Source organism: Thermobia domestica, chromosome 6, assembly GCF_964235325.1.
Source record: "Thermobia domestica chromosome 6, izTheDome1.hap1.1, whole genome shotgun sequence".
In the NCBI taxonomy this organism is placed as follows: domain Eukaryota; kingdom Metazoa; phylum Arthropoda; class Insecta; order Zygentoma; family Lepismatidae; genus Thermobia; species Thermobia domestica.
The window spans coordinates 80,163,853-80,191,471 of record NC_137459.1 but is presented as its reverse complement, the minus strand read 5'-3'; the positions used below and the strand labels follow the sequence as shown (position 1 = coordinate 80,191,471).

The window sequence follows — 27,619 nt, the reverse complement described above, 5'->3', positions numbered from 1 at the left end:
TGCGCACACCACTTATATATCCTATCAGACCGTATAACATAGTACATGGAGACAACATTAATGCAATATGGTGGTCATTCTAGCAGTTATAGATCATTGCAATTCTAATCAGTTATATACCTGTCAATAGTATGCACGTCGACACCGACGTCGGACCATTCATTCCAGTGCATTTTTTATGTCGATAAATGCATTTTTACGATAAGTTTTGTACATATTTTATCTTTACCTATAACTTTTCCTCAGTTATTAATTTAGCTTTCAAAAGGTCAAACCCTTGAAATAATTTAAAGAAACTACACAATTTATTTATCACAATTCTTATAAAGACTGCAATATATAGGGTGTTTCAAAGAACAGCGACAACATTTGGGAAGCGATTCCTGACACCAAGGTAAGACAAAAAGTTTAGACCAACCTGGGTGCAAAAATGCTTCCTTTCCGAGTTATAGGCTAACGAAAACATGAAAAAATGAACTTTAAAGGTCCATAGTTTCAAAACTAATGGACCTACCGTAGTGGGATCAAGACTTCACTTAGGAACTAATATGTATTCTATCCAAATATCCGTGTTTCAGAATCCTAAGGTGCCTCCGCAATAATTTTTATGGAAGAAGTTGGTGAGTGCTTCAAATTATATGCCCGTAGCTAAATTCCCTCTATAAAAGTTGTTGTGGAAGTACCACAAGATTCTGAAACATTGATATTTGAATAGGCACATACTAGCTCCTAAATAAAGTCTTGAGACTACGATAGGTCCCATAGTTCTGGAACTATGGACCTTTAAATTTAACTTTTTCATGTTTTCGGTAGTCTATAAATCCGAAAGGAAGCATTTGTCCACCTAGGTCGGTCTATACTGTTTGTCTTATCTTGTTGTCAAGAATCACCCCCCCAAAAGGTTGTTGGTGTTGTTTTGAAACATTCTGTATATAGCAGACGCAGAGGTGAAATGGTTGCAATGCTTGGCACACACTTTAAGGTAAACAATCTATATTGATACGCTCTTGTCACTTTTTAAACTAATAAAGAAAAACATCGTCGAATGTTTGTACGCTGTAAATATCGGCAGGGGGACATTGATTGGTAGTATGTTATACCATAAGGTTAGCAGTGTTGCCAATCCAGCACAAAGTAGTGTTTATTTTCAAATAACACTGCATCGTTTTATTTATATTTAAAATATACGTGTAAAACGAAAACAAATACAATAACTGCCATACAGTGTTGCAAACTAAGGATATTTTGTGTCACAAACATCAATTTTTTTTTTTTTTTTTTTTTGAGGTTCTACAACAGAAGTAACGCAAACGAAACAGATGGGGCAATGGAAAACCAAAGAAATTTTGTGTCTAAAACTATAGTCATGCTGTGACGCATTTCGAATTAATACAAAGAAAATTACAAAGGACTGAGAATTTTAACTAAAAAATAGCTCTTATTTAAAAAAAAAAAAAGAGTTAAGTGTATCGTCGAATTGCAAAGACAGTTTTCAATAGATTATTATTATTATTATTAAATATTCGGCCTTTTGGCAGGTCCTGGGACTAATGAGGATTTTTTATTTTTATTTTTATTTATTATTTTTATTTATTATTATTATTATTATTAGTATTAGTATTATTATTATTATTATTATTATTATTATTATTATTATTATTATTATTATTGAATTTTTAGATTTGGGTATGGAAATGTTTCTTCCACTTTTTTCGATCTTGAGCTTCCTCTTTTAACTCCCAATATTTTCTCCTATCTTTCAAATCATTGATCAGAGGTGTTCTTCTTCCTATCCCTCACTTCCCTTCCATCTTTCCTTCTATGGCGGTGGGAAGAAGACAATTTCTTCGCAAGATGTGTCCAATCCAATTGGCCTTTCTACGAAGAATGGTGGCTAGAAGTGTCCTCTTCCCTCCTATCAGTTTTAAAACCTCTTCGTTTGTTGCTCTCTCTGTCCATTTTATCTTCTGTATCTTTCTCCAACAGCACATTCCAAAGCTCTCCAAATATTTCTTCTCTAACTTCCGTAATTTCCAAGTCTCTGAACCATACAGTCCAATGCTCCATATATAGCACTTGGCCAACTTCTTCTTAAGTCCAATATTGAGCTTGCTAGTTAATAGTGATCTTTTCTTGTTGAATGATTCTTTAGCTACGGCAATTATCTACGTGATCTCTTTGGTACAGTAAGAGTCTATCGTGAAAATACTTCCCACATACTTGAAATTATCGTCCTCTTCAAGTTCTCTTTGTTCCACTCTGATCCGTAAGGGCGTATTTCCACAGGATATTCTCATGGCTTTCGAATTTTCGATGTTAATTTGCATTCCATTCAATAGATGCAAAGATTATAATTACATTTACAGCAATTTGATTTATCAAACCATTGTAGGGATATCGTAAAAAAAAAAGTTAGTTTGTAATCTGCTAAAAATTAGGTAATTTTGAGTACTTATTGCAATTGCATCTATCAAAAAGTATCGTAATGTTATAGAAGGTATTGCATAAACACACAAAATTACAAATATATTACTATTCTGCTCTGTTTAATAAAATATTTGTAGATGTGGTTCTGGTTAAACTAAAATAGGAAACGAAAAAAAAAAAAAACAACAACACTGCATTAGAATATCAAGAATAAATTTGTACTCGTACATTTATTATAATTATGATCAGACTATTTTTAGTCAAGAAAATTTAGTACTTATACGATGACAAAAGCAGTTTAATCATATATTTAATTTCGAAGGATGCATTGAATCTTAAAATTGGTGTTCTATAGCTGTATTTGAGTGTAATTATATTTTTAACGTTAGTTCAATTGGTGAATTTAAATGAACTTCAAAAAGCCGATTTTCCTTATTTTGTATTCAGGAAGGAAGTGGCACTTTGGAATTCTCTTCCGTTTGTAAGCAGAAAACCATAAAAAGGAAGGTATTTGCAAAAGTGATAATCTGCAAAGCCACCTAAGACGTTGGTTAGAAATCCCATGAAATCAAACAAATTGAAAGTTGTGAAAGCCTGGGAGCGGCCGAGGTGTAAGATATGAATTCTCTTCTAACTTTCCAATAAGTTCGCTTTGAACTTCCCGTTCTTTTCTCACTTTTTTTAGATTCTTTTCATCTCTCTTTTATGTCATTCCTTCAGACAACCTTCCTCTTTAAAAAAAAATAAGGAAAAAAACGAAAAGACATGAAAGCAGACAGAATTTGAGATTGGAAGAAATTTTAGCTTCTATCCATGATTCTTTTTAAGTAATGACCACTTTATACGTATAATTGTAAGGCTAGTAAATATAACCACTACTTTGATTATTATTGATTAAATATGAATGTACGTTGTAAAATTCTGTTTGTGTAGTTGTAGGTAGAGCATAAGTAGAACAAATTACAGTCAGGAATAATCATCACTGTTTTTTATTACAAAATCCACTGTAATTACTATAATGCAAATTCTTTAATATTGGGTTAATAGAGAGGTGATCTAAGGTCCGAGCAGCCTAGGGTAGGATCTCCACAGAGCCCCGATGCAGGCTAGGTGGAGAGCTTTGGGGGGTATCCCTAATGCTACATGCAAGCAATGAGGGGATTAAGACTCACAGAGCTCCAAGCAAGCTATGGGACTGAGGTTAGGATGACCAACATAGCTCCGAGCAAGCTAAGAGGGCAGATGGGAACTTACAGTTCCGAAGCAAACTAGAGGCTTTGGGATAGGTATCTCCTTGAGCTCCAGAGCAAGCTAAAGGAGGGATGACCAGTCACAGATGGATAAATTTCCTTAAAATACTCTCTATTTTAAAAGCGCTCCAGGTGAGGCGGTGGTGCTGTTGTTCCCTTGTCGTCATGTGACCAGTGCTGTTGTTGTTGTCTCTGTTGTATGAAACCATAGTATTCCATAGTAAGACACACATGGTTGATGTTTGTAAACACAACCATGCAGGATATTATAACATTAAGACATAGTTCACAGGTTGCATACAAATCTTATTTTCACTATCTATTAGTGTACAAAAACAAGTTTCAAGACAATACTAAAAAGAAACAGTTTTAGCTTCATACTCAATAAATATCCAAAGATCCGCCTGACTACAAAAGAAAGCAAAGCTGGGAAAGCCCATATGGAAATAAAATACGAAGACAGCAAATCTAAAGAGAATAAGCATATCTTATTGCATAATTGTATTTTACCAAATAATTTATTCATATAAAACACACTGTTTGCATATAATTCAATATTGTGATAATACTTTGATTAAGAAATAATTTAAACTAAAGAAGTAATGTATATAATTGATAAGTAAAAAATGTGCAAATTAACATATATCATATAATGGTGCATTTAGGATAGAACACTGTATTCTTTGGCTTTCTCAATCGGCATAAACGTGGGACGTAAAACTCAAAGATTTCATTTCATTTCATTTTTCTTTGGCTTTCTCGGGATTCTCCCGTTTCCTCACACTTTTTTTTTCATTCCGCCATTTCATTCATTTCTAATCATCACTATCTTCTTTAGCCTAGCCGTCCTAACCATAGGACGTAAGCCTCTAAGATTTCATTTTTTGTTATTATTTAGAATGGAATAACAGGCACCAGAAAGAGAAAAAAAAGAGAGAGAAGCTTCAGATTCAATGCCAAACTCAGTTGCTCCGCGGGTATCTGTCTTCCGGTTCTCCGCAGTGCTTTCTATAGAGGTTATCGTCGCTAGGTTTTGGAAAAGCGGAAAGTTTAGACACTGCCTTCATACTCTAGTGATGCGGAACTCGTTCTCGCCGATTGAAACCAAAACAGATGACCCTTTTCTACAGGCGCCAATAGGCTGTCATGATATATTTCATTAATTGGAAATTCAAACTAAGTAAATTTTTGTGTGTTTGTGCTCATCATTACGCACGGAGGGTTTTCCACGGCAAATTTTGATGGATTACTTAAGTATGTAGAAACATTTTCGTGTCTCTTTCCCAACGCTAATTTGCCTTGACCTAACTTGCCACATGATGATCTTAAGGAAGCTTCGGTTTGATTTTTATAAGATAAATCAATTCCTCATTTATTTTGTTCCCAATTTAAATCAAAACCAACATACACCTGTTTGACGCAATTAGTTTTGTTATCATGGATATTTTTTCTTTCTTTTATTTAAAATTATACATGAATTTTATTTGGGTATATGTAAAAGGTTAATGACACTTCAGGTTATGCATAATATGCATATTTTGCATCCAAATTGATTTTATACAGAAATATTTATGTTTCTACATGTTTAATAAACAAGATCCTTCACTGGATTGTATTTAACGTATAACATTTCGAAACAAATTATTATTATTATTATTATTATTATTATTATTATTATTATTATTATTATTATTATTATTATTATTGCAATCGTATGGAATCATCCTTCCTTCTATATTCTAAAAGTAACTTATCCTCCAAGCAAATTATTTAATTGTAAGGTCTTTACCGGAAATATGCAAACATGTTGTGACTAAACATTTTTTTTTTCACATAATTTATAACTGCTTTGTTATTTTTTTCAATTTTGTCTCAGTGTGTTGCCCAACCAGAAAGTTTAGCCCATTTACTTGAACTAGGTATGCTGAACCACTAGCTCAGGTTAATAGGGTAAGATGACTATTTTCTTATATATATATATATATAAATATATATATATATATATATATATATATATATATATATATATATATATATATATATATATATATATATATATATATATTCTATATGTAGTGAATTGCCTAGTAATTACAAGGTGCATACCATTCAGCCATAGACACATTGCATTTTGTTTTGGTTGATTGGATTAGATCATAGCGTTCTTTCAGCACCGAGGGTTAAATGAGACTTGGACCAAGAGCTTAACGTGGGATTTCAGCTACACGAGCTCATCTGGGAATCGAACTTAGATCGCTCGCACGCTAACCATATAGCCACGAGGAAGTTCTCCATTCTGTTTACTCTATTGTACTTAAACGCATTTTAATTGCAATCATAAACTTCATTAGAATAATAAATTATGTAAACTAAAGACAAGTGGGTATAAATGCAGTGTATATAACTTCATATGATTACAAGAACAGTATCAGAATATGGTGAAAAATATTTTTTTTTTTTTATCGAGTTAAGCCGAGATCTACAACACGGAAAACACTGATCCATCACGAACAATATTTTCAAATAAAAGTCTAGATTAGAGTGCACAATGGATGGCTATCTCAGAAAAGAGAGTTTTGTTCCAATTTATCTTCATTCATCTCTTTGATATTACAGCACAGAGAGAAAGAGAGGAAAAAACGAGGCTCTTCCGAAAGCCATTGAAAATCCTAATCTCCCAGCCCACACTCCAGCTTGTTTCTGATCTTAAAAAACACTCTTGGAACTGTGTTGTACGTTTCTCGTAACGAAGCTAGAGCAGGGGAAAATTTCAATAAAAGAGGGAAGTCCTCTGTCTAGCATTTTCCTTTGTTTGCTCTTTGGATTCGCTCCTTTATCGCTTCGTCTATGCTCTCAGGGGGTTTGTGTTAGAGCGATATTGGACGCCGAGAATCTTCTTCGTTTTTCTCGATACCAGGAAAAACAAGACAGTAACTAATAACGTAAGATATTAATCATAAATGAGAGAACAATATAGATACTATATCCCTTTAACATTCAATTGTGTGTTTAATAGCATATAGGTATGGAGGTATATAGAAAAATAAAACTAGATGCTATTTTGATTTTTATTTTCAAGTGGATATTTCTAAGCAAGGCATCTAAAACTCTTTGGATTAAGAAAACAATTGTTTATCGGTGCGGAAAGAACAATCAGATAGTTCTTTGTTAAACCAATTGATTGTTGTACTTACTCGTTACTTTACTAATCCCTAAGCAGGCCCGTCCCATCGATTTGCAGTCCTGAGGCGAAAGTAAATTGCCGGTCAAACGATGTAGGCGAGAACTCAACATTCGTGAATAATGTATTTTGGACAAAATTTGAATTTTCATATCACCGATCGTGATATTTCATTACGAGTTCGCTTCACAACATTAATAATATCGTAAGAAATTGTCACAAGAGCATCATCATCGTCATAGGTATTCTGCCATTATTGACAGGTCAATTGCCGCAACTGAGAAGTTTCCATGCTTCACAATCTTCCGCTAACCTCATCGTCTTCACGTAAGAATTTTCTCTTTTGTTAATTGTCCATTAATTGTAGTCTCCTTTGTCTTCTTCCTCTCTTTCCTGTCACTATACCCTCTATCACGTTCCTCATGATACAGTTTCTTTCTAGTCAATGTCCCAACCAGTTTCTCTTCCTTTTATCAATAACATCTAAAATGGTTCTTTTCTTGCCGACCATTTCTAGCATTCTCTCAATCATTTTTCGCTCGACACATCTACTTATCTCTATTCTCATTCACGCCCATATTTCGAACGCTTTCAGTTGTTTTTCATCATTTTTGTATAACACCCAGATTTTTTTTTCTCCCATACAATGCTCCATACGAATCATTGTATGATACTTTTTTTCTCAACTCTTTATTCAAAGTCCTACAAAACAGACTTTTATTCCTCTTACAGGCTTAATTTGCTATTACTATCCTTACTTTTAGTTCACGTTTGACCTTAATATCTATATATTAAACTGCTAGGTTTATATGTCTGTGGTCAAGAAAAGTTTATATTATTGTGGACGTGTATATGTTTGTGAGCAATTCTTCTGACAGTGACATCTAGGAAACTACAAGTTCTAGAAAGATGCCGATCCGATTGCAAACTGTGTGTAGATCGTTCTGTTCTAATTAAATATCTTTAAAAAAAAGTTGTCGTTATTTCGTTATTACACCTTTAAGAAGCATAGTGGAAGTATTGTAATTTTAAAAAGTAAAGCATCATATCCTATGAGTTATACATCCCAACACTACACTCTTGTATACGGGGTTAGTATATCTCCCGGTGTTTGTTTCATGGCCAAATGATAATGAAAAACGAAGGATAACTGTTTCTCCAGTCTAAGACGAATCTTTATTGTTTGGAGTGTTTTGTCCAATCAACACCATATATCATTGACACTATAATTAATTGAGTGTGTAATGTATTTGCTTATTACATACGGCATGCAATAAGAAAGGAAACACTGATCATACATGAATTAGAAATTTCGACTGGAAACAGACTCAAATCTTGCAGACGGTGAGAGATGAAAAATATTAACCGATAGCTCTCGTTTTCATGTTACTCCTTGTTGATTTTTATCAAGATGTCCTTTACTTGTGCTTGTACAGATGTTGTGTAGAATGACAAGGAGATTCATGCTTATATGTCAATGATGCGCTGTGTAGAGAGCGCAGGTTTCAGGAAGGCAGCACTAATAATACTACCTACAGTCACCTGTTCTGTCTTCTCCCCTCCTACTTGTATATTTGACACCGACCGCTTCGTTCGCTCATAAGACAATGATTCATATCTTGTAATCAGTTTGAATCCCAAGAATAAATTAGAGATAGTGAAATTTTCGCGGAGAACACTCTCCTATGAAGCTGGGCCAAGTGCAACCGGCCTACCTGTTACACCTACCAGACGTCCCTGTCCTTAAGGACATTTCTATATGTTTACGGAACATCTATATGTTTATATAAGGACATCTCTATATTTTTATTGTCGGCATAGAGTGGCATAGTGAAGAGTTCTTAAGGCTGCGCCCAACACTTGGAATGCGATGGGATTTTCCTATATAATAACATGGTATAGTTCTTTCCAAAATATTATGAAAACTCTTTATTTTATGCATTTCAAAATTAGTCCAAATGTTTGTTATTATTAATATTTCATGTTCAGATTTACTTTTTTCTTGCTGGGGTAATATTAAAGCACGCTAATTAAAAATTAATTTTCTTCCATGTAAAAGTTTTTAAGATATTGTCTGCATTTTGCAACAGTGTAGAACAGCAGTTAGGAGACTAACCAGGTAGGTTTATTTCATTCTCTGACACCCGCTAGGTCACGTGGGTGAACTTCGGGTAGACCTCGAAGATAAAGAAACCTATGGAATGCACATTGACAGCAGATAAGAGCAAAGTTTGTTTTCTCTCTCTTCATAGACCGTAAAAATTTCATTGATTCTAAGTAAACATCTCCGCGAATAGTTACCTGTAGAGGCATATTGAGCTAACGACGTACGAAAGTTTCAGAAAATGTTGCTTTCAAGTGACGGGAATGTTCATCTTAGTTTCGGCAAGGCAAACTAAAAATCTCAGCAATAGTACTTAGAAATGAATTTGACTACTATTCTAGTATATAAAGTTCATGATATGTGATAGATTCTCAAAACCCATTACAAAACCAGTAGTTTTCAGAAACAGACCGCTGCTGTGTTACACACACATACTGATTAACTGACGACTAATTTAAATGTATTAATTAATATTTGAGAAAACGAAATGTCAGAAGGAGCCGAAAGGCCATTTTGTACCGAAACATTAATAACAAAGGCAAAGAAATGTGGAAGTCAGGAAAAGCATATGTGTGGTGTAAATCATCCTGGTGATATTCGCCTTGTGGGACAGAAGAAAATCGTGGGAGAACTTTAATTTAAAAGAAAAGTTTCTTGATATCACTTATCGGTTTTGCTGTATTGAACTATGGCTTTGGTTTTGCTTTGATTTAATTTTAGAGTTCTGTTTCATCAGTAAGGCTATATGAGACGTCAATCTACAGTTTAACGAAGAATTCGAACCACATGAGCTCCCGCCGGGAATCGAACCCGGGTCTCCAGCGCCAAGGACACATACGCTATTCACATAGCCTGAGGGAGCTCTATGTAGGTCAATACTGAAACCAGAAGAGTGCAATTGTTTTACCATTTGCAGTTTCAGTAGATAGATATAGTGATAATGGTATTTTCTTTCGATGCTCACTCGATTTTAGAAAACTGTCGCTATTTACTACCAATTTAATTTATGGCGATCAATGTTAAAACCGAAAACGGTTGATTTCTACCAATTCTGATTTGAAAACAGGGTTAGCAGAAGAAATGGAACCTATTCTTGAGACGCTATATGAATTCCCGAAAACTTCTCGATATCTCTGCTCTATGAAAGCCAATATTGAAACCGGAAATAGTAGTAAATTTCTACCACTTCCGGCTTTAGTAGTGAGATAGAGGCAGAGGTAGTATTTTTCCTTAACGTTGAATCGATTCCCGAAATCCTCTCATCGCTAGCTATTTTTGTCTTTGATTTATGGTCATCTTGAAACTGGTTATGGTCGATTTCCACCACTTACGTTCAAATAAAAGGTTGTTGGAGGAAACGGAATCTATTCTTAGGGTGATGAATGGATTCTAGAAAACTGCTTATCGATATATATCTCATCATTTTTGCTCTATGAAAATGAATATTGAAACCGGAAGTAGAAATAAATTTCTACCAGTTTCGGTTTTAATAGAAAGGTAGCGGAGGAGATAGTATATTTTCTAGGGACGTTATAAAAAATTTCCTAAAATCGCTTGTTGCTAGCTATTATAGTTTTTGGTTTATGGCCCGTAAGTAGCCGATCTCTTATCACTTCCGATTTATATGGAAGAGTAGCCTTTGGCTAATTTCAGATACTTATGCATCGACTTAGTTTGGAAATCTAATAAGTTGAGGTAGAAGAAATATTATTCATCGAATCTATTTTCGTGCAGATTAAGAACATAGGGATTTCAAGAATTATTTTACATAAGTTATTATACCTTAAGAATAACGGGGACCGCGGTGGATCAGTGGTAGAGCGTTCATTTCTGGTGTGCGGGATCCCCGGTTCGAACCGAGGTCGCGCCAATTGGGCTTTGTGATATACAAACATCATGTGCGTCGGTTTTCTCAGGGTTCTCCCGTTTCCTACCACTTTCTTTATTCCACCATTTCACTAATTCTCTTTATAACGTGGCGTATGTAGTAGATTGTTTGAAGGGGGCTTGAGAACCAGTAAGAAATATTTATGTTGTATGTATAATGCGAAAAAATACACTGAAAAAAAGGGCTTGGTCAGGAATACCAAATTTGTTTGGTCAGAGCATTTGGTCAGTTTTTTTGGTTAATTTAACCAAAATTTGGTCATTTTGACCAAACGTGTTTGGTCATGAACACTATATTTTTTGGTCAGAACATTTGGTTGATTAATTTGGTTATGCGAACCAAATTTCAACTGATTTGGTAATTATTTGGTTTTCCGGACCAAAATGTCTATTTACAAGGTCACGTGTGTTTATTTGCATTCTGGATAAACATTTCGATTACGAAAGTGTGGATCGCAAAAATAAAAAGACCTACACGTAGAACAACAATCATATAAGGGACACCGTATAAGAACTGTGTGTAAATGAGTGTAGTGTGCACTATACAAGTTTCTCAACGAAGTCACAGTGATGTGAAGTGAGAAGTAATTGTTACTTTTCAACGACGTAATGCATCCATGATATAAATTTATTAAGAAGCTGGAATTTACCGCAGCTAATCGACGTGTTTCAAGGTAAGTGTACTTTTTCGTATATATTACTTTTGCTGTTAGTTCGCATGTACTTATTCTATTGGCTGTAAATTTAGCGTAACAAATACGCCTTGGGTAAACTTTACAATGCACGCCCCAACTGCGCATCGATATGTAGAACCGCTTTCAAAGATGTAGTAGATTAGAGTAGGGTAGGGTACAGTAGAGTAAGGTAGTTGTAGGAACGGGTTCGCTTAAGGTTAGGGAATTTTTGATCAATTTTCATAGAATTAACAGAGAGTAATTTCTGGTTTCAAAGTGAGTTTACAACCCGGAGCGGGCATTAGTAAGTAAAACCTAGCCCCTTACATATGGATAAAGGGGGCATTGACGACACTAGAGCAGGGTATAAAATTGCAGGGGCAAGAGTTGGGGTAATTTCTATTACCACTAGATACTTCCGGAAAGGGGTAAATAAAGTGACACTAACGCTAGTAGTTTGCAAAATAAATTGGTGCATTTATAGTTTACAGATGAACAAAAATCTAAAATTTACGGAAGAAATATGGGTTATTATTTAGTTTCTCCTGCAGATAACTTGGTATTGACTCTGACTTACATGGTAGGGGTTACCATTCGTTATTTGTAAATGTAAAGTAGTCATGAGTATAAGTACAGTGTGAACGTATAGCATAAAAACTACGCATAAAACACTAACCAACTTGTGCTATATGGACACTGAAAACCATTTATGCTATCGAACAGAATCAGAACAGAAGCGTAGCAGTGGGGGCCCGACAGTTAGAAACGATGTGCGTCCGTAGGGAGCAAACGCGTCAGCGACGGTGGGTATTCGCATAAACGAGGTAGTTAACAACAGCTTACTCTAAGTCACAGTACTGGGTCCTGAGCCGTCGATGGATTTGGGAGAGATACTAAATGTCATCCGAAATATAAAGCATAATTTTGAAAGAACATTTCATGGAACGCAAATATAGAATCCTTACCTTTGAAATCGATATTTATCGTGAAATACGCTGATAAAAGCGTGCATTTTTACTTTCTGTACACCACTCGAAATAATTGTTAAAAAAATATATAATTTTCACTAATTTACTTCTTACTGACCCCTAAAAGACTTACGCTGGGCGACATGAAAATAACTCACTTATTACAGGTAAATATCGATGGCCCCACCAGAAGTAATTGTGAAAAAATCACAGTTCTTTTACGATTTGCGTATAAATAAAACTTCCTGATTGTCATAAATATACAGTGCATAAACGTAACCTGTGCTAGGTGGACACTAAAAAGCGCGAATGCTATCTAACAGTCAGGACTAAGCAAAGATGGTGGACCGAAGCGGCAGCGCAGGGAGCAGGCACGTCAGTGATGGCGGGTATACGCGTAAGTAAAGAGGTGGGATATTGCAATGATACGAGTTTCAATAGCACTTGTCATGCTTTGACACTATTAACGCTCCACTTGTAAACGTAAAATTCAGCTTGTGTACACTATATCATATTTCTTCTGTAAATTTTACAAAATTGTGCTTCCGTAACATGAACCACTACCCCCTCCCTATATATTCGAGTGTATACTTCTTATTAGGTATTCGGAAAATATTACATTCTTCAAAGCATTCAGAGAATAGTGTATTATCTCCAAAAGATAATTCTGTGGTTTGGAGCAAAACGACCAATGTCAGAAATTGCAAAGAGGAGAGAGAGAGAGAGAGAAAAGACAGGCTATGATTTCTGCACAGAACCTTTCATTGTTTGTTAGAAGTACATTAGTCTTTGAAAACAATCGGTTAGCATTAGACTTATTGTTAGCCATAGGTACCCGTTATGTACCAAATTACAAAATGATTTGCATGAGTTAAAAATGCTCTTAAATTCTTGTTGTTGCTTCTATACCCTTGTAACTTTGACAGTATGAAGCTGAAGTATGAAGTTACCATGAACATTTTTCTCTTTAGCTTAGCCCAAATACACCCATTTCTGTAAAGGCAAAAAAAAAAAAAAAAAAAAAACCTCGGGTGAGCAACTTCCTATACTCTTTGTGTGGCACATGATCGCGTAACATACCAAATTTCGCTTGGTAGTGTAATAAAACTTAAATGCTTTCACCAGTGTATAATTCTTTTTTGATATTCAGTAAATATCTGGTTAATTATAAACTTTCAATCTATATTTCAGAACAGGAAATAGACGAAGCAGCATTTAATTCATTAACTGATGAACTAATTACTCAGTTAATTCCCAAAATAGGGACATGTGCAAAATTATGAGCAAAATTTAAGGAATTTGTAGAAACAAACACAGTTGAAATTTATGATGTGCTAGATGACGGTTCTCTCTCATTTGCTTCACCATCAGTGTCAACGCCAGATGACTCAGTGTGAGTTCGATCTGAAACTACAGAAAGCAGTTGTTCCATGCCAGCACCTACTAAAAGAGGAACTGATACGATGCTGAAACGAGAGACAAATATCTCTACAGAGTCTCGGAGTTCGAAGCTCTTCAAGCTGACAGATTTTGTAAGTGTTCTGCCTTTAGTCACTTGAATATGAATTGATACAGTGATACTTATGCTGCAAATATGAACTGTGCAAATATGATTCATTACCAGTCGAAATGTAAAAGATGTTGGCGTTCACCTTTTAATCTGGTGACAGCCTGCGTTATATTTATTCCATCTTTGTTAGTGCAAGTAACTTTTCTCGGGATATCAATCACATGATGTGCTCGTTGTCCAAAATTTCGAGAACAGATGTTGTTCTCATCATCAGGGTCAGTATCATGAGAACAATGTTTGTTCTCGAGACTTTGCACGACAAATACATCACCTGGCTGATATCCCGAGAAAATGTATTTGCATCACGATACCAGGAAAGCATCAGGTACATTGAAAGAGCTTTTGGAACGTCCCACGGTTATGCTGTTTAGACTAAGGTAAACAGGTGATTAATGAAAGTGAACGATCGCATTTTTTTGTGCTCTCACCGGGAATTGAATCCAGGACCACATACATCAAGGATACACGCGTTAAACACTAGAGTAGCTGGGAGGGCGAAGAGATTGGTATTCAGTTATATTTTCGGTTAGTTCAATTTAAGCGAAATGATATCACGATATGCAGGATCTTTAAAATTGTAACTTTTTTTAATGCGTTTATCTATAAAATTTATATTTCCTTGGAGTTAGTAAAAATAGATCATACTAAAATACCAACTTTCGTTTCTTGTCACGCCAGGTCGATACACTTTAGTATTTGTCAAACAATAAACCCAAAGATTCGCGTATATAGTAATGGTGTCATTTTAAAAGTGTGTTCTATAAGAATAGTGCAATTTTAGAGCTGCACAGAGCTTATTATGTTTGAAGTGAAAACACCAATGCTGCTGTGAGCTCCTCGTAAGTTAATTTCCTTAGTTTATAGAACAAACAGACTTAAATGTAATAAGGGACATTGTATATTTTAAGCAAAATTCTGTTTCTTTGAATATCAATCACCAATAATTTGTGTAAGGAATACGTGAAAAGCAGAAATTCTCAGTTTGATTTCTAGGCGTAATTATTATTCATTCATTTATTTATTTATATAGTTATGTATTATTAAATATGGTTATCCTTCAACAGAAGTTAATCAGCTATTAATTTATACAGAAATGCAAAATTGAAATTCTATTTCAGTGAATTCGATTAAGTGATCTTGAATGACGTAATCGTACATATAATGCTGTTTGTTTTTTCCTCAGAATCTTGAGACTTTTCTAAAACAGGGCTTAACAGGCAGAAAAGTTTGCAATGAATATCTTCAAAACAACAAATTGTCTGCTATCACTAGGAAGCAGTTAGTTACAATGTTAATTGATCATTTTATGGAAACGAATGTAACTCTTTGGAATGAAATATTTCAACATTTGGCATTACAGATAAAGAAGCTGTTTCCAACGGAATGTCAGGTATGCATATAACTAACGTTTCAGTTATTATATAGACACTTTATTCACATAACTTTCAATCAATGTTACTGCCGGACATTTGAATAGCATAACTTCGACCTTTTAACGTGGGAGAATGGGTTTGACGAGAACTTGGAGAACTATTGAAGCAAATAAGGTGGGGAAGGAAATAAGCTGACTTTATAGGGTAAATTTTATGCTGGAAATCGTAAGTTGTGCTTTGTAATGTTACCAGTCTATGTGACAATGAGAGAAAAATAGTTTATCTATTCCACACCACTCCCCCAATATATATATATATATATATGCGAGAATACCCCATGCAGAATTGAGGGTTTGTTTGTAGAAAACGTATGCTATACTAAAAGTAGAACATCACATAGAAGAGTATAAATATGATAAATTATTCTGTAATTGTCTGAAATGTTTTTTTTATACATAATTTCATTTATTAAGTTTATAATTCTAAATCTTACAGTAACAATGTCTTCTTTAGGAAGTGTATTATATTCCACCGAAGTCACAAGGTCCAAATCAGAAGATTTCAAAAGGAAAACTCGTTGACAAATATAGAAATACACGCAAGTCGTTAAGAAAGTTTGGCGTTGTTGCAAAGTCACGTGCTGGTCCGTCAAGAGAAAAGCGTGACACTGGAACTTCTACACTAGATGGTAATGTTTAAAATGTAATCTAGTAAATGATTTATTCATCTCTGATCATACTTTTAAAAATGAAAGGAAATCTTTCAGTTTTACGTCCCAGTTATGCCAGGTAGACTAAAGAAGATAATGATAATGATGATAAGAAATGAATAAAGGGGGAAGGAACGGGAGAACTCCGACAAATCCACACACACGGTGTCACTTAGCGCGATTTGGAATCAAACAAAGTATCTCACACGTCAGAGGTCAACCCTCTACCACTGAACCACCGAGGCCCCGATCATACTTTAAAAACTGCCAATGATTTACCTATTTTGTGCCAGGGTTTGCAAGAACCATGTTTTAAAAAATGGTTTAGTTTTTTTTTTTTCCTGCTAATTGAACGTATGGAACACATTAATATAAGTCGATACTAACCTGAAAGTGTTCCTGTAAGATTAAAACGTGGTTCTTCAATGTTCATATGTATTTCTGGCAAAAATATCGTATGTCTTTCATCAGGATGGCTCAAAACGTAAAGCGTATATGCGTTCAAGCTGAGTATTTCAATAGTATAAGGTAATAACGGGACTGTGTAGATATTGTTACTGTTTACAACATGAAACTACAGTCGAGAAATTTTTCACCTACTCTTCAGTTAAGCAACCAACTAATCTATTAAGGATTAAATAGTGCACTAAATTAATCGATACTTAGTTTCTATGTGTTTCTATTTACAAGACTGAACAAGTCCACATTTTGTATGCTTAATCTTCAAATCCTTCATTACAAGAGTTACTTTGTTGATAAGAAATCATAAGTAGCATTTATTACTAAATATTTTTGCGACTTTCTTCGTCGTAGATAGTCATTATACTTATATAGTACCACTATTATGTTATACCATTGAAGTACTAAGCTAGAACATGTAATTTACATCAGTTCTACATGTTTGAAGAATTAAACCATTCTGATGAAAGGCATTCGATATTTGTGCCGGAAATATAGATTACCATATGAAGGCAAATTTCAAGTTCAGCTTCACAGGAACAGTTCCAGGACATTTTTTTTGTTTTTGTAAATATATTTCTTTCTTTATTATATATTACATATGGATATAAATACTTGTACAGAAGACTTATGAAAATATAGAATCATTTTAACTGATATTTGAAAAAATATAGGAATTTATTTATTGAGTTTTTAATGTAATGCAGATCTGTTTGGTAAGTTTATTCTTCTCTTTCAGAATGTGGCATAGATATTGAAAACAGCTTAGCGTGGCTAAAGCATAGTGTCGAGCCCTGGCAGGAAGTACTTGATCACTGGAAGAAAACGTTGAAAGTTCGATGCAAGCAAGAGGGCAAAACTGTTCATGAAATAATTTCAACTTGGCCAGCATTGAAGCAGCCTTTGGGATATACATTGGTAAGATTCATTTAATTAACCTGCATTCTGTTTTACTACTAAGGACTGTGTTGTTACTGAATAGGCCATAATTTACAAGCATTGAATTATTCTTTGGGGCTGAGAACACTCATACAAAATCTTTTGCTCACGTCCAGAAGTTGATTTTTTCATAACGTACTTTTTAGAACAGAAGTTTTCTTTAAAATTGTGTCGCGTTTGACAAGAAAATAGTAAAAGCCTTCAGGATAGTCATACTGAATATTGAAATGACATATACTAGTGTAGGTATTTGTATGTGTGAGCTAATAGACCTTAGTTGTCATAAAACCATAATAAAAATATATATAAATGGTGGACATGAATTACTTCCTTGTCCTCTTATGTAATATCTGTTCATGAATGTTGAGATATCTTGAAGCAGGTCTGAACTGCCTGTAGGTTGGTGGTTATCGGTTCGATGCCCGGTAGGTGTATAATTTTATAAAAGTAATTCAGATTCAACTACAATCTATAGATTCCTTCCTGTTTAGCTCCGGTGATGAAAGAGGATAGAGGCAATCAATGAATCTGGAAAGTTTTTGCAGTTTCCTTTTCAAAAAGTGAACATTTTGCATTGTATTTAGATTGCATATTAAAAGAACTAAAACATGTCTAATAATCTTTTTTGCTGGTTCTTTATAACATATTCATCCACATGCATGTAACACAAAGTGGGAAAGGATTAAGTTCAGTTTATTAGCAACTCGATCTTCCTTTGAACAACTAGATGAAAAGCTCAATCGCAAGTCTGAAAACAAATACTCTAAACCTAAAATTATTGTTTCCATTTTTAAGACGCATATGATATGTCAGTGCCATACATTACGAACACGTGCACTGACTTTACCTTGCAATGGAAAGGAACGTATCATATTCAGTAAGATAACGATTGAGAACTGAGTTCTTACAACACGATGTCACTTGCTTATGAAAGCGAGATCTCAGAAGAACAATACTTACATGACTGATAAACAATCTTTCTTGTGATTGCGTACCAACCAAGCATATACGTACAGCAATAGAAACTTTGACGGTGATTTTTTTAAATGCATGAAGTACTTTTCGATTCAATAAGTCTTTTTCTTTTACTCAGTAGATAGCAAATAGTGGTTTTATTGTCTGATAAACGCTAACAATATTGTAGAATTTTCTTCACTTTGTCCTTTGACAAATTAATATGAAACCCTAGCGGCCTTATTTCAGAAAGTAGAACCTTGGCTTTACATTCGGAAGCTTCCGGGCTCAAATCCGGTCATCGTGACTGAAATTTCCGTGGATTTTTCCTCAGTCATTCCAGCAAATACCGGGATGGTACCTGTAATATTAAGTCCAGATCAATACTTTCCCCATCCTTGCCTAATCTATCCGAGTAAATAGACCTTTGTTTACATTAACCTATATAACCAAAAACCATTATAACACGACGAAAGCCCGTGATGCCACAACCTCAATATGGGTCTAACTGGCAATTATCGTCAATATAACATCTTCTTGCACTACGTTTCTGGCTTTTGTGGTCTACTTATTTAAGCTACCAGTAAGTCAATTTCCTCAAGATGTTGGACAACACCAGAGGAAAGCAGGTTGAATTTGAACCCAAGTCCAAGTCCATAAAAGTACACGCTGTAACTAGTAGTTTGTATTGAAATTGTTACAGTTAAGAAATTTCATTTATGCACGTAAAGGAAGTTGTGATTCTTAAAAATTAATGAAATAATGTTATTAATGTAAATGTTTTAATACAATGGAATTCCATTTCCAGATTGATCAAGATTTCAAAGACTTATATCCTGATCATACATCCTTGTTCCTGAAATGGGATTCTGTCAGTAAAACATTGGAAAAACTAATGAAGAAACGGCTACATGACGCTCCAGCAGTCGAACTTTTAAGTCTGTTAGACACAGAAAGTGTTACAGAAGGTAATATTATTTTTGTGTTTTTTAATTCTTCCTTTGTTTCTGTTTCATTAACTTGAAATTGTAATTACTTGTATGAATGAAGTAGATTTTTCTATCTGAATCCAGTTTTATTGCAACAAGTATGTTGTAATGATCATATTAATAATTATACATTGGTTGTAAGTAGTAGACACTATACGTACAATATATACTCAGTTGTTCAGCATTGATTCAAAGAGTAGATCTCATTTCTCCAGATAAGCCTCTATTCAAACCGGAAGTGGTATGAATCAGTCGTTTAGGGTTTCAACATTGATCGTTATAAATCAAACATGGTTATTGATAGTTAGAAACTGTTTCCCTGATTCGATTTAGCGTCTCAAGTAAAGTAAACACATTAACCGGTGTTTCTGTACAAAAACCGAAAATAGTAAAGCTATACTACTACTTCCGGTAAAATAGTGGCATCCATACAGCATCCGATTTTTTTTTCTACTGAAACCGGGAGAAGTAAAAACTAGTAGTTATTGTAGTTTCAATTTTGATTCCTAATAATTATAACGGATAGCAGAAATCTGTTTTTCTTATAGACTCAGCGCACGAAGAACAGATTATCTCTCTCTCCCTGTATTGGAACCGAAAGTTATGTGTCTACTACTTGCGGTTTTGTTATTAAATTGGCATAGTTTTTAAGTCTACCATAGTTTCAACTGTAAAACAAAACTCACTCATATTGAGTTACTAATGATTAAAGATATAATTTTTATAACACTGCAAAATAGTTCACTACTAAAAACAAAATGACTTTCATTCATATAGTTCTTTCTTATCCATCACAAACATTGCAGATTTGCTTCAAACCATTAAGCATTAAAATTAATATAGAAAATAATGGAATTGATTCACAGAGCTGTAATGGGTGGGGCATTTGCCACTGCAAACTACTGTCAAACGTCCGGTAGGCATTTTAATCGAAATAGTATATAATTTTTAAGATTTTATATGGAAGATATAATAATGCAGGAGTCCGCGTATAAAAAACAATTTCGGTAAAAATATTTTTTATTTTATATTCTATTGTATAGTTTTCATTTTTATTTTTAGATACCAGATCCAGTGTACTACTTTTATTGCTTGGTACCCTGTGTAGGTCAACATCACATATAAAAACATCGAAGAAAATTTGGAAGCCAACTGTGAAAGAGTCTCAGGATAGTTTCTTCTGTCATGTTAATGTAAGTAAAGTATATTTTATTCTATTGATTGATCATGGTCAGCCAGATCAGGTGTCAACTACGTATGTTTTGTTAAGAAAATAAAGTTACGTCTTTTTATGGATCTGGCATGGGCATGAATAATATGAGAATTAGATCTGTTAAATCAATATTTCGGTGGAGAGAGGCAATGAAAATCTTAAGAGGGGCAGAAGCGGGGTCGCACTTGCTATTAGCCAACTAGGCCCATGCCTGGAGTGCAAAATTTAAAAACTATTGAGATAAACTCTCACATTTCATTTCAAACTCTTTATAAACATCTGATTGGCATTATATTTCATACAGAAACATAACTTAGTTTATTGTTAATTTCAAATAACGTGAGGACGAGAGAGAAAGAAAGAAATGAAGTGAAATTTTTAAGTTTTACGTCCCGCGGTTATGCTGGTTAGGCTAAAGGAGACGGTGATGATGAGAAATGAATGAAGTGGTGGAATGAAAAAAGTGGGAGGAAAGGGGAGAACCTCAAGAAAACCCACGAGCACGATATTTGTGCACCACAAAGTCTACACGGCGTGAGCTGGGATCAAACCAAGAACCCCAACCACCGGAAGTGAACGCTCTACCACTGAGACACCGCGCCCCCGAGAGAGAGAAGTAGATTATTATCCATTGCTGGCTATCCATAATTATCCAATTGTATCGGGCGTGGACGAAAGGTTCAGTTTTCTAGAATACGTAACACAGTTCGTAGTCCGACTGGGATTTTGGGGTATGCTTGGAGATCACACAGCGAAGGTTCAACAACTTGTTTATTAATAGAGTTGGTCTTCTTCCCCTATCTCCGATCATTAAGTTCGGAGGACTGTAGCGTAAACTAAAGTAATTTGTGCCTTTCAAAGTGGTATGAAAATGTTCTCGCCAATAATTCTCCCCCCCCCCCACACACACACTCTTCAAAGACACACGTTGGAAAGAAAATTAAGGTTACGCCAAGAACCCTGTTTTCGGAGTGTGAAGCTGAGTTACGACGTTTCATTACATGTGAACAAATACGAACTCGATACATTTATTTAATAATAACCAAACAGTGGCCGCGGTGGCTCAGTGATAGACCGTTCATCTCTGGTGCATGAGGTCCCGGGTTCAAACCTTGCTCCAACCAAGTGAACTTTGTGGTGAACTAACACCGTGTGCGTGGGTTTCCTCGAGGTTCTCCAGTTTTCTCCCACTTTCTTCATTACACCATTTCATTCATTTCTCATCACAGTCTCCTTAAGCGTAGCCGGCATAACTGTGGGGCATAAAACTCAAAAATTTCATTTCATTTTAATAACCAAAATCACTTACTGAGCATAAATGTGATTTATTCTATATTCTCTGTTGGTAAATGCTAGTGAGGAAGTTCTTAAGTCTATTTGAGGACAAGTTGTCGAGTTTTCGTAATTTAGTAGCTTCTGTCCTTGTTTGAACGTATCGTTTTTGCAGTCAGATATAAATAGCTTTTGAAAACCTTTGCAGCTTTTAAAGCATTTAAGAGCTTTTAAAACTTTGCAGTATTAGTATTACTTACCAATTTTTTAGCTTCAAAATAACATATATTTATAGGCGCAAAATGCATATGTCATTGTAAATGTACAATAAATAATGCTTCAGACTATTGAGGAAGAAGAAGTGTCTTTGTTCTTATATGTAAGAAAAATTATTTAAGTATGTAACATGATCAGTTAACCTCTCTCTGATTCCAACAGGTAATGGGTGATGTTCAACCTTTCATGGAAACGAGAGACCTGCAACATTCGTTGAGTGTTCGTTGTTGGCAATTACGGAATAAGGAGCTGCTTTACATACAGCTACGTTAAATAACTTTCGTCTGCAATATAGATTTTTGTGTTTCCTCCGAAAATGAACTCTAAGTGATTTGGCCCCTTGAAATTCGCGAAAACAACCTTCATCAATACATCTAAAGACTCCATTGAAGGATATTCTGTGTTTGAGCTTTAAATGAAGGATAAGTGTTGCTACTAGCATAAAATTTGATTTGCAAATTGAACAAACAGGCATTGTTACAAACAATTCCATATAATTCATTCAATTACGTATAACGCATGGTACTGAAATAACATTTGTTTAGAGAAACGTGATTCAAGCAAGCATAAAATATCAGTAGTTGTATCTGTTTCGACCACTATTGTTTACAGATATTTCATATCAGTTAAAAAAAAAAAAAAAAAAAAAAAAAAAAAAAAAAAAACAATCATATCCAACAATAGTGTATCGTCTGTTTATCGTGAGGAGTACTTATGTCATATACAACTTTTTGCAGAAGAAGCCAAAGATGTTCCCTTTCCTTAGGGAATTCTGCGTTAAACACAAAAAAGTTTTAAAACATATGTCCACACCCTTGAGCACGTTGTCTAGCTCAGTTAAGAATAGTTTATAATTTATTTGAAAGATCTTCAATGCTGTTTGCTGGGAGTAAATTTATAACTTTTCTCACAGTTTTTTACCTTTTTTGTTATAAAGATTTATATTTGGCCTAAAATTGTTATTTTATTTTCACTAACCAGTTGATACATGTTAATATCATTGTTTAATTTTGAATAGATTTATATTTGGCCTAAAATGTTACTTTATCTTCAGTAAACAGTTAGTTTCGTTATGTAATTTTGAAAAGATTTATATTTGGCCTAAAATGCTATTTTATTTTCAGTCAGCAGTTGATAAATGTTAATATCATTGTTTAATTTTGAATTTAATATTTTTGTTTAATTTTGAAGTCTGTATGGCTCAGTTGCTATACTCAGTTATAATAAAATTCTTGTGTAGAAAAGTATTGTAAGTACATGCTTTATATCCTAAATTCGTTCTATTTTTCTCCTAAAGTTGATTTATAACTTTGTTCATATATGTGTGTACATGTATTACAACTTCATGAAAATGTACATGTATTCATGTACATGCATGCTATTCTAGGAATAAACCGACAAGCCTCGAATATGTGTTCAGGACCTCAGTATAAGAAAACCAAGTTTATTTGCAACTTTGGTCGGAAGCGCCTAATTATGCAGATGACACAAATTTAAGATAATTTAAGACATACAAGAGTGAAGAAATGCGTCTGAGCCGTGACTCGAACCCGGGATCTTCGTCTTACCATGCAGATGTGCTACCCAGTCCGCTCTCGGTAACAACAATACATTCTTTCACTCTTTATAACGATGCTGTTCCACAAGGTGGAAGAATGTATGGCTGTTCTGGGAGCGGACTGAATGGTGCAGTGGTAGCGCATCTGCATGGTAAGCGGGAGGTTCCAGGTTGGAATTCCGGTTCAGTTATATGTTTTTCAGTCTTTGTATATCTTTGATTTCGTGCCTACAAAGGGTTTGGTGTGACAAAATTGGTTGTTTTCTCAATTTATCAATATATTAATGTAATTATTTAAATTGATCGTAGGATACTACATTGAATAAAACAATCGAGGAACTTTGCATACGGTTGAGTACCTCGATACGAGAGGGTTGTTTTAATTTGATCCGAAACGTTTGATTACGGAAAAGTAAGTATGTTCTACTTACCTTCAATTGGCCTCATTTCTGTAATTAGGCTTTTCCAACCGAAGTCGCAAATAAACTCTTTACTTATAGTGAGGTTCTGAACACGTGTGCGATGTTTCTCGGTTGTTTTATTCATTGTAGCCGCTCCTGCGAACAATTCTACTGATTATCTTAAATTGGCCCCAGTTACGTAAATATGTATTTCCGACCAAAGTCGTAGATAAACTTTTTTCTTGCATTAACATTTTAATTACGTATGCGAAGTTTTTCAGCAACTAGTTTCTAATTTATTTGAAAAATCTTCAATGCTGTTTACTGGGAGTAAAATTACAGCATAAGTTTGCTTTAAGTTCTTTACGGTTTTTCTTGAAGTTTTGCATTTGATCTAAAAATCTTACTTTCAGTACTTTAACAGATGTTAATATCATTGTTTAATTTTGAAGCCATTGACTCAGTTGCTGTTTTTTTTTACTATTATTATTTACAGTAAAATGATTTTGTAGAAAAATGTTGTGTGTAAATTCTTTATATATTAAATAGTTTTATTTTCCTCAAAAATTGATTTGAAACTTTGTGTACATATACATAGCATTTTAAATTTACATGTATTCGTGTACATATTTCGTATGTTGCTTCAAAGTGTATATGTAAATCTTATTTGTGAAGAAGTTCTTAATAACTAGAAGCAATAACTTCTAACTTTATATGTGGGTTACCGCAAAAGTCATGGCAACTTTTTTTTTTTTTCCTTTCTTACGAAAATGGTCACGCATCAAAAACTTCTGAAATATCCAAATGGAAGGTTAGCATATACGTAAACGTTACATGTAAGGAATTGTGTAAACATACACATCTCCATCAGAATATAGCACGAGAGAAAAAAAAGTAAAAATAATTGTTCGTATTATGGGATGTGTATTTATATCCAATTTATACGTAGTATTTACATATGTATTAACTTTCCATTTGCATGTTTAAGAATTTCTTGCTTTGTTACCATTTTCGTTATAAAAAATTTCCCATGAATTTTGAGATAACCCTCGTATTATTTTCAGTTTAGTACCTATAGCAACAGTATTTGGTAATTGCTACCAAATGGTTTGGTCAAATTCACTAAATACGCGTTTAGTATTTGCAACCAAATTATTTGGTTCCAAGAACCAAATTTCGTTCATTTTAACCAAATTTTTGGTATTCCCAACCAAATTCTACTTGTTTGGTCATTATTTGGTCAAAATTACCAAATGCATATTTGGTACTGGTAACCAAATAATAGGTTCCTGCAACCAAACAAATCGTGACCAAACGATTTAGTGCTGGTGACCAAGCGTTTGGTTGGCGCTATATTGACCAAACGATTTGGTACCCAGGAACTATTTTTTGGTCAATTTGACCAAACTTTTTTTTCAGTGTAATAATTAAATTATTTCTGGGGGGGTTGGAGCCCGATATTCCTCTAAAAAAGCCAACGATCAAAATATATTTCTCATAATTATTAGTTCATAAATATAAATAACCCTTTATAATATTACTAATGTTCATTACCTCGTTTACAAAGAAAATTATCATGGTAATGGAGCAAACTTTTCGGTGTTCTATCTCAGTTATATGAGTTACACATTATCTGCCCACATCGTTCTTCGTTTTTGAGTTAGCAGGTTTTCCCCGTAAATTAAAAAAAAAATGTGATATCCCTTTCTTGTTCTGTACCTCTATTAAATTAAATTACATAATAATCGTGAATTATGAAGATTTGTTTTCGATACAAGTGTTATAAGCCGGGAACTAACTGCTTACCTATCTATCTTTTCCTCTTTAAAAAAAAAATAAATAAAATAACTTATTATGTTCTATCTTGTCATTTATTTATTATAATTATTATTATTTTCTAAGTGTATAGCGAATATTTTAAACATTCTACACAGAAGAAACCGCTACTGCAAGGTTTGGTCCCGCGAGAGTTTATGTGGCTAAGTTCTACCCCACGAGGTTCTGGCCAGGCTAGATTTTTGGCTATGCGAGATTTTGGTCCGATAAGTTTTCGCCAGCCGAGATTGTGGGCCGCGAGATTTTGGTTGTGATGTTTCACCCGCATATCATCAACAGATCAAGTACTAACTCTGTTGTGATGGATGGTCAACTACAAAATAGAAGTATGCATGAATATGGATATATGGACTAATATAGCTTTCTGTGGATATATTTTATTGATTTCCTGCGATATCTGATCATTCCAACTTGCGACAAAGCCATTACTGTTCATGTATCTGCCAAATTTGATTGAGAGTTTGATAAGATTCTATAGCCGAAACTAATAATTCCAGTTTGCGACCAACCAGTAATTGTTTCTTTCACTGAATCAGAAGAGTAGAAGTGATACACGTTGCCATATATTTCCCCCTAAAATTATGAAGTGTTATGCACTACATAAAGGAAGCAAGGATAAACGTCTCTTTGTTCAGAAGTGATGCAATTGGAGAGGTAACGTAACGTTGGTCAGGAAACTGAGTCAAAATACCAAGTAGCACACAAACACACACACACACACAAACACACACACCGCAAGAATCAGGATTTAAGATCAAATATGGTTGAAAAATGAAAATAGGGGAAGTGCATCCTGTTTGACCGTGTCGCCACGTTTCGCCTAATCTTCGTTTCGCCTACCAATTACCTGACACTTTTATAGCAGATAAATGATAAGATTTGTGTCCGCCGTTTTAGGCGAAAAAAGGATGCTCGTTTCGCCTAGTCATCCATACACCTAAAATGGTGGACAGTTTAAAAAAATCTAAAATAAAACTGAAGGGAAATTTCGAAAGAACATTCACTTGTATATGAAGAGTTAAAAAAATGTGAAATATATATTACCGTATTAATATTGCTATTATATTAACCCGTGGTCAATATTTTCAAGCTGTTAGTATTACCAAAACTCCTTTATGTATTTACCATCTCCGGGAGACAAAAAAAAGTCACTATTGTGCACTTTGGATTCACTACTATGCACACCAGTTAAATTTGATTGTAACACTCATGTGTTCAATAATTAGTTAAGTAGTTTTGGGTAATATGATAAATTCGACAGCATGGGCGGAACTAAGGTTTTCATAGTATTGCTCATACCAGAATTAATATAAAACTTAATTTGTTTGTTGGTAACTTTGTTTACGCCGGTTAATAGTTGGATACAAATGTGCACGACGGTGGTGATTTATTTTATTATTTTTAAAAATAAAGGTGAGTAATTTGTGTTATTTGATTTGCACAATTTGTTGTTTGTAAATTTCAGTGTCATGGATACAAGGAATTCATGCATTATAATCTTTTGAATACAAAAGTCAGCTCATTTAATCTACAGACATTGCATTATCACTACGCTGTAACGGATGGAACTGCCCGATTA

The 27,619-nt window shown here is 34.3% G+C and overlaps 2 protein-coding genes across 11 annotated transcripts in view; one reads left to right on the top strand and one right to left on the bottom strand.

Annotated features, from left to right (window-relative positions):
• LOC145688072 (cell adhesion molecule Dscam1-like) overlaps window positions 1-27,619 on the bottom strand; it is a 1,774,182-nt gene that overhangs the window by 928,655 nt on the left and 817,908 nt on the right. The gene's annotated exons all lie outside the window — the stretch shown is intronic.
• LOC145688071 (uncharacterized) lies at window positions 10,886-22,913 on the top strand. 6 transcript variants are annotated; one of them, XM_081761788.1, is made up of 8 exons: window positions 11,019-11,523; window positions 13,863-14,023; window positions 15,245-15,451; window positions 15,948-16,122; window positions 17,342-17,520; window positions 19,304-19,463; window positions 20,547-20,677; window positions 22,408-22,913. In XM_081761788.1, exons 2-8 carry the CDS (start codon window positions 13,922-13,924, stop codon window positions 22,516-22,518), a joined length of 1,065 nt encoding a protein of 354 aa, XP_081617914.1. In that variant the 5' UTR covers window positions 11,019-11,523; window positions 13,863-13,921; the 3' UTR covers window positions 22,519-22,913. The 6 variants fall into 6 exon arrangements, with proteins under 6 accessions (XP_081617917.1, XP_081617914.1, XP_081617912.1 ...); XM_081761786.1 differs by having other exon boundaries at window positions 11,020-11,523; window positions 13,683-14,023; XM_081761791.1 differs by lacking the exon at window positions 20,547-20,677 and having other exon boundaries at window positions 10,886-11,523; window positions 13,683-14,023.